This window comes from Lissotriton vulgaris, chromosome 9 (genome assembly GCF_964263255.1).
Source record: "Lissotriton vulgaris chromosome 9, aLisVul1.2, whole genome shotgun sequence".
Taxonomy (NCBI): Eukaryota; Metazoa; Chordata; class Amphibia; order Caudata; family Salamandridae; genus Lissotriton; species Lissotriton vulgaris.
In genome coordinates, this window is record NC_141697.1 from 802,557,141 (window position 1) to 802,568,548 (window position 11,408).

At 41.9% G+C, this 11,408-nt stretch overlaps 1 protein-coding gene across 1 annotated transcript; it reads right to left on the reverse strand.

The window, feature by feature from the left end:
* Window positions 1-8,783: 8,783 nt before the first annotated feature.
* LOC147692288 (uncharacterized) lies at window positions 8,784-10,364 on the reverse strand. The gene is made up of 2 exons (XM_086939518.1): window positions 9,934-10,364; window positions 8,784-9,652 (listed from the first exon to the last, which is right to left on the reverse strand). The coding sequence occupies exons 1-2, from the start codon at window positions 10,268-10,270 to the stop codon at window positions 8,784-8,786; spliced, it is 1,206 nt and encodes a 401-aa protein (XP_086795644.1). The 5' UTR covers window positions 10,271-10,364.
* Between the last annotated feature and the right edge of the window lie 1,044 nt (window positions 10,365-11,408).

Below are 11,408 nucleotides of genomic sequence, written 5' to 3' on the forward strand. Positions count from 1 at the left end.
TCTTTTCAGATGGAGGTATGACACCTGATCCTGCAAAAGTAGAAGTCCTGCCAAATGCTGACTGCCCACAAGATGTTGCTGTTATACATTCCTTTCTTGGCATTTCTTGGCATGGGCAGTTACTGTTCAAGATACATATGAAACATCTCTACTATAAGTGCTCTCTCACAAGAGTTAACAAAGAAACATTTTTCATTCAAGTTGTCACAAGAATGTGAGAGAAGATTAATAAAAATCAGACAATCCATTAAAACTGCTGCTGAAATGGCTTTCAATCCAAAGCTTCATACAGAGTTTATGTTGACACTAGTCATTTGGGCTAGGTGCTGTCCTCGCACCGCAGACACTAAAATGCTCAAAGGCATATTGTAGCATGTGCAACTAGAAGTTTCTTCCAGGCAGAACATGCTTACTCAGAACCATAGAAAGAAAGTTTAGCTCTGGTATGGGCTTGTAAACATTTCCATGTGTCCCTGTATGGAAAGCTTTTTATAATGGTAAATAGTCATTAAGCTTTACTGACTATCTTTGTAGTTCGAAAGCGAAGATGCTTCCTTGCATTGAATGGTGGGGAACACGACTAAGAGAGTACAGTTATACCATTGTGCATCATCCACGGAAGAATCAAATGAAGCAGAATAAAGACGGACAATACTAAGCTCCATGTGTGGTGTAGTACTTGGGATGCACCCCTTTGGGGTGGACATTACACCCAGGAGCTGGCCATGCTTTTAGGGTTCAGTAACTCCCGGGGAAATGCTCTCCTTTAGGGGATTTTGGAAAATAACATGCAAGATTTGATGTTTCTGCCCTGATTCCTGCATGTGTTTAACTTAATTTTTCTGGACCGTTTGTAATCAAAGTCACCCGATAAAACACCACAAGTTTCAAAACCCGTGAAATCAGTAACTACCATTACCAAACACTTTGAGATTACCGAGGGCACTTAGAATGGAGCTTGAAGTTGTCACTATTCAAAGATCCCAAGTAAGACTATGATGAAAGAGGTACATCTTATAGTGTAAAGCTGCAATGTATTACAAAGACAAGACAGGCTAATTGGATCTTTTTTTAAATTATACTAGGCCAGGCAGGCCAGGCAATAAAAACGATGGGGCTGTTTAATTATTACATCACTTACCTTGCCTGCGCCTCCATGTGTCAATCCAATGGCCTGCTACAAATCTTCTACTCCATAGAAATTATTTTAAGTCTTAGAGGAGAAGCAATTGCCTGAGTTGAACAGTTTTGTCTGTTCTGACACATCATAGGGAATCATTTATAACAATGTTCTGAACAGCCGAAGTTTCTGACATTTTAAGTGTGGCGATCATGCTTGAAAGGACGCACCCAGTTCTTCACATTTACAGGTGCAGAATTGCAATTCCGAAGATTTTTTAAACATTGCACACTTTCTTGTAATTAGGCTGAAACAGTGTGAACGTTTGGCACATTTCTGACACATCATAAAATAAAGCTGAATAACCTTTTTCTTAGCAGTCATTCATTAATGCATGCCCCTGCTGAGATTTCTATCTTAATCTTTAGTTATGATAAAACTTCTGTTCAAGGGATGTAAAGATACTTACTTCCCTGCATAATCACCGGAAAGATAATGGGCAAATACTTTACATTCTGGTTTCGTGGTGATGGAGCGAGTTTCAGAATTCATTTTATTCTGGCTCGTGAAGTTAATTCTCTGTAACATGAACTAATTTATTAATGAATTGTTGCATGATTTGTATTATTAAACCAACTTAGAGTAAAAACTGCATTCACAAACACGCGGGACTAACATTTTTTCTGTGCTCATGTTGCATTTGCGAGTTTGTCTTGTAACACATAATTAATGTTGTCTTGTTCGTCCTATTGTCTTTGTCACTATTAATGCGGCTGATCATTTTATGGCATGCACTTCCATTATGTGTGCTTATATGTAAGTCTATGTTGTGATTGTTTATCCATGTTCTGTTCGTATATCTTTTTACTCTTTCAGATATATAAAGAATCCAGCTGGACTTTAAGAAGAATGGTAGATATATAGGGGCCCATTAGGATGGCGGGCGGATTGCCTCCACCAGGGTAGCGGTGGCCACCGCCACCCTGGCGGAGGCAATCCGCCCGCCATCCTTCCCTGCATTCCCCCCCGCCATATTACGATGGCGGAGGGGACCGCAGCGGTGAGAAAGACCGCCCGCCTGTTTTCCGCCCCGGTCGCATAGCGGCCGGGGCGGAAAAGGGAGAACATGGTGGCGGTGTCTATCAGACACCGCCAGCCATATTAGAATAGGCATTTGTCAATGCCTTTCCGTGGCGGCAATGCCGCCAAGGAAAGGCATGCGGTGTTCACTCTGGGGGCCCCTGTGGGCCCCCAGAGTGAAGGCCAAAGGGGGGTGGCACACGGGGGGGGTACCTGTGGTACCCCCCTGCCTTTGCATACTCGAAGAGGCAGGCACCGCGCGGTGCCTGCCGCTTCGAATATGCGAATGCGTGCTTCTGTTTTTAACATTGTGGCGGGCGGAGCGGTGAGCACCGCCCGCCACAATGTTAAATTGAGGAATGCGCCCGCCACTGTGGCGGGCGCATCCTAATGGGAATGTCGGGACCCCCGCCCTTCAGGCGGGCGGTCCCGAGTTCCACTAGGGTGGCGGGCGGGCAAAGCCTGCCCGCCATCCTAATGTGCCCCTAAATGTGCTGCTTTATTTGTTTGCTTCTGCTAGGTGACATATATTAATGGGTTAAATATTAGCAATGGAGGGTGGGTAACAGAAGGGTTTATTTTACTTGAATTAATAACCTTTTTGTGTTTGTTTAAATACTAGCTCGAGTGAAAGGCTTGAGGCCTAGTTCTAATGAAAGTTGGTTGGCCTGACTAAAAGGAGCTGAGCACGGCAGTGATGGTGCTTTTAATGAAAAACTTCCACGGAAACGTGCAGAAGCTCAAACAATGGATGATGTGTGCATCAAGCTCCGAAAGTAAAAGCGTCAAGGCCAAGGAAACGTCTAGAGGCAGCTTGGCTAAAATCCTGGAGGAAATAGCTATGAACATTTAGTTTAATGTTGCAACTCTAGGAAGCCAGTGTCGCTTCGTGTTAATGGACAATGACATAATGATGTCACAAGAACTGATGCGTTGGCCTCTCGGTGGTCTGATGGACGACAACCAATTAGGTTGCTGCTTTTTACTAAATATCATTTTTAGTTAGATTAGTGAGCAAGAATAGGTATAAAAACTTGGCCTCTTGAAGGGAGCGGGGCTGACTGTTCCTGAGGGCGAAGTGCGGTCCGATTTTCCTTTGGACACGTAAGGACTTTGACTGCTTAATAAATAATTTTCTTTTCAGGTCAGAAAGCTTAACATAGGGATTTAGGGTTGATGTTTATTTTAATTCATTATTTTTGTGCAATGTTGAAATGCCAGACCTTTTGAGCCAATAATCTAATGATTAAAATTTGATTTAATAAAGGTGTTTGAAATTAATGAATGAGCTAATAAATATTTTGAAACTTTTAAACTTTAAATAAAAGACTTAAAACGTCAAGCTGTTCTTGATTATTTAGTCGTTACCATTAGCTGATTTCATTGGCCTCAGTGGTCTAATTATATGTTTCCTTGATTATTCATGAATATAAATGTTAGACTGCAGTTATAAATATTGTACATATGAGTTTTTTAGTGTGATTAATTAGGCCACATGATTCAGCTTCATGATTTTCTGTCATAAGTTGTATGGGCCTTGGTATTGATTAGTTTGGTGAGCATTAGGTAGTGAATGGTGACGCATGTGTGACAGAATTTCTAAAGTGACGCTGGATCAATTCATTTGGTAGCAGAGTTTGGTTGCTATGGTAACATACATGTTACATGTAAATTACATAGGATACATGTCTAAAATATGTTGCTAGGTTTGTTCACTTGTTGTATGTAGTCGAAAGGATTTTTCCAGCAGTGTGAAAAATTCCTGGTTATTTGCCGGCAAAGAGTAGTGTGGTATAGAATATATCACGTGTTGCGGACGTACAACACAAGTTTAGGGACCTTAGATGTGACTGGTTGAATGTAATAGTGAGGATTGTCTATGAAATCGTAGCATTAAGCATAGGGACCTGGTGAGCCCGTTTTAAAACTTTTTGTGAAAAGAGTAATAGGATTTTTCCAAGCTTGAGAGAAGGGTGAGATAGCATCGTCTATTCTTATTAACGTTTGACGTTTTCTGTGGTTGATTCAAGTCCTGCCAAGATTTCGTGTGTGTATGATTAGGGTTTCCGTTTGAAAGTGTAAATGATCGTATAGAAATAGCATTGTCTATTTTATGCGGAGAAAGTTCTGAATGTTTGTAAAACTATCACTTTATTAGCGAAACAGACAAGTGGTTTGTTTATTTGTGGTTACTAATTAAAATTCATTGGAAAGTATTGTTTAAAATGGCGCTGTGAAAAAAGTTTTGTAAAGGAGGGGTGAGTTTACGGAGTAACACGCAGTGAAGCTGCAGCGGCAGTGTACGTCATTTCGGTTCGCGCTGTGATTGGCTAACATACGTCACAGCAAGCGCACTGATTGGTTCAAGTGGCAGTGACGAGCTGGTACCAGATTGGTCAGTTATGAATACTATATTTCTATTGGTGGAGCAAGGTGGTGACGTAGCTTAATCTGATTGGCTTGTTGGTGTCTTTCGCGCACGGATTGGCTGGAATAACGGAACACCAAGAGAACATTTCGAAGCTTTCGGAATGTTATGTTAAAAAATGTTTAAAAAAAATTTGTAGGGCGCAGCTAACACCATTAGGTTTCTTGGCGCCAGAAAGAAGAGAGCAAATGAAGAAGCAGCAGAGGACGTTTTATTGGTAGGATTCGGTGAAAAGAAAAGTTTTGAGAGAAGATCTAAATTTGGGATACAAAGTGGACAGTCGGAGGGGCAGAGGGAGAGAATTCCAAAGAGTGGGGGCCAGATAGGAGAACTTAAGCCCACTGTGTTTCTTCCTCTTGTATCTGGGAATGGATAGCAGGGCCAGTTGGGAAGACCGGAGAGTGCGAGAGGGGACATAGGGTTGGAGGAGGGTAGAAATGAAGCGGGGGCCCTGACCGGCAAGGGCCTTGAAGATGGTGCAGCCCAGCTTGAACCTGCAGCGGGCGGCCACCGGGAGCCAATGGAAGCTCTTCAGAAGGGGGCGAACATGCTGATCTCTTGGGAGAGAGTGTATCAGGCGGGCAGCCTGATTCTGAATGAGCTGGAGCCGCCTGAGCTGGTAGGCTGGGATGCCAACGTAAAGTGCGTTGGCATAATCAAGCCTTGATATTACTAGCGCTAGCAAAGCTAGGGTAAGGGCCTCGACAGTAAGTAGCCGGGAGATTTTCCTGATTTTCCTCAGTTGGAAGTGGCTGGAGGAGACTACAGCGCTAATCTGGGGCGTCATAGAAAGGTCGCTGCTGATGACGTCTCCCAGACTTTTGGCACAGTTGGCGGGGCGAGGTGGGCTGCCGAGGCTGACCGGCCAGAAGGAGGAATCCCAGGGGTTGGAAGGGCCACCGACAAGAACCAGCTCGTTCTTGTCGGGGTTGAGCTTTAGATGGTTTGAGCTCATCCAATTGCTGATAAAGCAGAGGGTATTTTGGAAGGTAGAAATGGAGTCAGCAGAGGAATCGATGTTGAAAATCAGTTGTATGTCATCAGCGTAGTTGAACGCTGTGACATTGAACTGCCGGAGGGCATGGATAAGTGGGGAGAGATACAAATTAAAAAGGAGGGGGGACAGGGAAGAACCCTGCGGGACACCACAGGTAAGTTTGACCTGGGAAGCAGAGAACTGGGATAGTCTGACAGCTTGGTGGCGTTGAGTCAGAAAGGAGCGGACCCAGTCCAGGGCGGAATCCTGGATGCCAGCCTCCCTGACACGGTCGACCAAAATATCATGGTCGACCGTGTCAAAGGCGGCCGACAGATCCAGGAGAACCAGGGCCTGACTGGTGTTACCGTCCGCTCCCCTGCGCAGTTCCTCCATAACAGAAAGAATGACGGCTTCTGTTGAGTGCGCGGGTCTAAATCCAGCCTGCTGGGGGTCCAAGACACCGGAGTCTTCCACAAAGGAACTAAGAATCTGAGTGACGTGCGATTCTAGAACTTTGCTAAGGAAAGGGAGAAGGGAGATTGGGCGATAGTTGCTCATGATGGAGGGGTCTGCCGAGGGTTTCTTCAAGATGGCGATCACCTCAGCCTGTTTAAAGGGACCAGGAACCTCCCCCCTGGTCAACGAGTTGTTCAAAAGAGCGAGGGGGGGGTCCGGGCAAGAGGTGAAGGCTTCTCGGAGGACCGGGGGAGGGCAACAATCGCTGGGAGAGCCAGAGGATACTTTATGTAGAAGTGAAAAAAAGTTTTCCTTTGAGATGAGAGGGATGTGAGTGAGAGTGTGGGTGTGAGAGTAGCTAGGAACACCAAAGAATGTGGGAGCCGGTGGAGAAGTGGAAATGCTGGTTTTAATTTTGATAATTTTCTCAACAAAAAATTGGTTAAGGGAGTCGCACAGGGACTGGGAAGGGAGGGGGGCTAAGGGAATAAATAATTTTGATTTAAAACATGAGTTATTGGAACGATAGTGAGATAAAGAAGCCTTCATGGTTTCAGAGAGTGAAAAATGTGTTTAAACCTGACAAGAAAATTGAAACGCGTGGTGGTAAATTACTTCATAAGTACAAAACGCCCGCAGCCTATATGGAAGGCAAATATGGCTATCATACTGTAATTTGGTTTGACAATTGGATGCATTACACTAAAAATGATGGCGTATTAGCCTGGCCGGAAGATGGATCATTTAATATGAAAGTTTTGAGAAACCTGAGAGGAAAAATTATGGATCTTGTGCCAAAGCCTAGACCTACACAATTTGAGGCATTGGTTGAATGGGAAGTTGAGATGATGGAACTTGAGCGTGAAAGCAAATGCTTAGCACCTAGAAATTAAAAGTATATTCTAAATAGAGAAACACATGAAGACAAAGTGAGACGCTGGAGAAAAGCAGACATGTATGATGGTCTGTATCCAGTAAGAATAATGATTACTAAAGATCTAGAACAAAAGAAAGCTCAGAAGAGACTTGGGCCTAGATGTATCAAGGATTTTGCGATTCGTTATGGCCGAAATTCGCAGAATTTTGACCATAACGAATCGCAAATGAATATTTTGCATGTTTCGGGATGTATGTGTGTTTTCGCAGCGCAAAATAAGAAATCGCTATTTTTTGCGTTTCGTTATTTGCGTTTTCTTATTTATGCGAATTTTTTTAGCGATTCTCTATTTTGCATGATCGCATTTTAAGAAGTCGCTATGAAATGTAGCAAAGAATCGCAAATAGCGAAAAACGGCAAATCGCAAAATAAGAATTCGCAATTAACACTAACTCAAACCAGGTGTAATTTTTTTTGAATCTTTAAAAGACAGCCCCAACTGATTTTTTCAACAGAACCATGGCTGGACTTTACCTGATAGCTAGAAGACTGCGCATCCAAGCTCTTGCACTGATGAGACAGAGGCAGGAAAGGATTTTCAAACTGAGGATTACCTTATTTCAACAGACTGAAGAAGACATTTTTGAGAAATATAGACTGCATCCACATACCATTTTGGACTTAATTGAGGAGTTAAAGCCTTTTTTGGAGCATGAGACACACAGGACACATTCTATACCAACTCATGTGCAGGTCTTATGTTCCCTGCACCTTCTTGCCTCAGGATCTTTTCAAAGGGTGATTGCAGAGGTGGGAGGAGTATCTCAGAGTGCCTTTTCAAGGTTTTTTAGGGTATTTTTGGATGCAATGATGAACAGGTTGCAACATCATATTTACTTCTCCAGCACACCTCAAGATATCCAAATTTCTAAATTTGATTTTTATCAAATTGCCCATTTTCCACATGTAATTGGATGTATAGATGGGACACATATTGCCATTACACCTCCAGCTGCAACAGAGCATGTTTATAGGAATAGGAAAAGTTACCACTCTTTAAACATTCAAATGGTGTGTAATGCTAAATATATAATTACTGACATTGTTGCAAAATTTCCAGGAAGCACTCATGATTCATATATATTTAGACACAGTGGATTACATGGACGTTTGAGTGCTGGTGAATTTGGAGATGGATTTCTGCTTGGTAAGTGCTACTTAAAAACACTAAATCAATTTTAAAATTTTTGTCAATCTATTTTTAAAACTGTCACATTTCTAAAATTACAATTTAGGAGACAGCGCCTATGCAGTTCGTGATTTCATTTTGACACCTTATCTAAATCCAAGTAACATTCATGAAAGGAGATACAATAAGGCACACCGTTCTACACGTGGAGTTATTGAAAGAACTTTTGGAAATTTGAAAAGCAGGTTCAGAAGAATCCATAAAAGTGGAGGATCCTTGCAATATAAGCCATCATTGTGTTGCAAAATAATTACAAGTTGTGCTATGCTACATAACATGGCTATTAGGAAGGGAACAGAATGTGAAGTGAGTGACCCTGAATCTTCAGACAATGATGATGTCCCTCCACCAAGAAGATGTGCTACAGGTTTAGGAGCTGTGGCTGGGCGACAAAGGCGTGCAGAAATTACTAACAATTATTTCTAGGTAAGAAATAAAAACACAACATCTTTGTTTCCATTATGTAAACCTTTAATTTTTCAAAATTAGATGGGTAACAAAAACCTGGAACCTGTTAATCCACAGGACATACATCTGAGAATGTTTGCTCACAGTGTCATTCTCTTTCATTAACATATATGTTGAATTTTCTTTTTAATTTTTTCCCCTTCTGCTACTCCTGCGTTGGCCTGGGCCACTTCTCCTCACAGATGTATGTTGGCTACCACGGCTTCCACTGCTCATGTCAGGGGTGCCCAAAGTGGGCGTAGGGTTACTGCTGGTTCTACTGGAAGTGTCCTCAGACTCAATGGCCTCAAAGAGCGCACTTGCCCCTTTCTGACAAGTTTTCAATAATTCAAAAGCATGGGATACTTTATCCAGCCCTTTGGCAACATTTCTACTGCATTGACCAACCATGCGTTGCATGGCAATGCTTCGCCTATTACTCTGTGCTGTCACAGTGCACAGACTATTTATAGCTGTATAGTACTTCTTTAGTCTGATGTTATGACTGCGAGAATCCCTCACTCTGTTTGACTCTGATGTTTCAATTGCTGCACAAAGTCTGTCCACGGAGTCAGCCATCCGCATCATACCATCACCCACCTTATTGTTACTCTTGTTTAATTTATTTAGTTGGGCATTAATTGACCTTAATGCTTTATGTTGTTTTTGTTGCACTGAAAGCATGTTGTTTTCCAAACCAGCAAAAACATTTGCTGTCTCTGTGAGTTCTCCCCTGCTTCTCCTGGTATTATTATTAGAATATGATCTCCTTGAAGCAGAATCACTAACTGTGTCAAGATGTATGACTTCCTGTTCTGACACATTTATGTTATTTGTTGATCCCTCAGGTTCATCATCTGATTCTTCAAAAGGTTGCAGTTGTGCAACTGCTTTTCTTTTTCTTCTCATAAAGGACAATGATTCATGCTCATCACTGACATTTTCTTCTTCTGGGGCTGTAATATGTTCCTGTGAGGATTGCCCCCCATCACAATCATGTGAATCTACAACATGATCTGGGAATAAAGAAAGAGTCACATGAGATGCTTGCCTGTCTGTGTGCTTCATAACTATTAAATTAACTAAAGAGGTAGTATTGTGTACTTTTTAAGATGCATGTATGTTGGTGAAGCTTAAATGTACTGCATATCATAAGTATGCAGTAATGTAAAACAAAAAAGGGGATCAATTTTCACATTTAAGTGCTGTTATTTATTAAACACATGGAATAATGCTCACACACTCATACACTCATGCTTCTAACTTATGCAATGAAAAAGTCAAGCATCCTGCTTACCATGTTCAGCAACTGTGTGATCAGAACTGTCAATTGTTGAGACTCCGGAAACACTTTCATGCTGAATTGTAGATTCAATGAGCTCCTCATGTGGGGTTGGTTGGTCGACATTTCCAGATCCTCCACCAGTGTTATTGGCATCCTTTAGTCTCTCAGCAAGTTTTTCCTTTGCCCTCAGCCTCATGTCGTACCAAGGCTTTTTAATTTCATCAATTGTTCTTGGGACAACACCAACTGCATTGACTTTTTCCTGGATTTCCAGCCATAACTTCCTCTTCCTGACTTCAGGAACATATTTGGATTGCTTTCCAAACAAAAGTTCATGATGGCAGGCCATTTCCTCCACCAGTGTCTCCACCTCCCTCTCAGAAAACTTTTGCTTCCTTTTTCTTTTCTCTACTGAGGGGCCTCCTTCTGAATTTGCAGCCTCCATCCTGTAGTCAAGCAGCTCCTCTCTCCAGCCAAACAGGTTTCCAACTGCCACTGGGTGTGGCTCAGGCATGCAGGTGAAACTAGTCAAGCCCATTTCCTGAGTATGACTCGGCTATTTTGTAGTTGGCAGCAGCAGATTCTCGCTTTTTTGCGATTTCTTAATTTGCGAAATTCGCAAATTAAGAAGTCGCATAAAATTCTAAGAAAAAATTGCGACTTTTAAGGAATCGCAAAAAAGTCGCAAAAACATACATACATCGCATTTAACGATTTCTTAATAGCGATTCGCAAAGAATCGCTATTAAGAAATCGCAAACGAAAATCTTGATACATCTACCCCTTGATGAGCAACCAGATGATGCAGTTTTAGTAGACAGTTATGCTACTAAACGCAAACCGCCACCTTATCAAATAGATTCTCAATCTACCCGAGAGTTTCTACAGGAACTTCTCCAAGTGCACCTCCTAGGGAAGCTGAGGAAGGTTCTCCTAGATTTTTAAAATTACCAGAAAGAGTAGGTCAATAAATAATTGTAGCACACCTAGAGTACATAGAGATCCTCAACAGGAAAATAATTTTATGAGAAGTCAGGAAAGAATGCTTGCTGACATGCCAGAAATTTCCAGTTATAATAAAGCGAAGGAAGATTTAATTCAACAATTGACAAAAAGCATGGAAGCAGTGACAGTACCAGTAACTATTGGTCCTGTTGTACCAGTTTTCGATCAAGGAGAAAATAGACATTCTGCTTTGACAGTTCCATTAAATGCAGAAATTCAAAAAGTGGCTGAAAGATTTTATTCGAAACTTTCAGAGATACATAGAGAAAAATCTATGATGCCAAATTTAACTTTAAATGGGAGTATGTTAGGTTCTCGGACACCATCTGTGGCAGAATCAGATCCAGGTCCGTCAGACAGAAGTCTAAACAGAATAGATTTAACACAAAATGCATTGTCTCCAGAAGCTCTTGATTATAAAAAGCTTGATGTGGCAAAATTAAAGGCTGACTTAGAAGAATTAATTATTGGCACAATTGGTA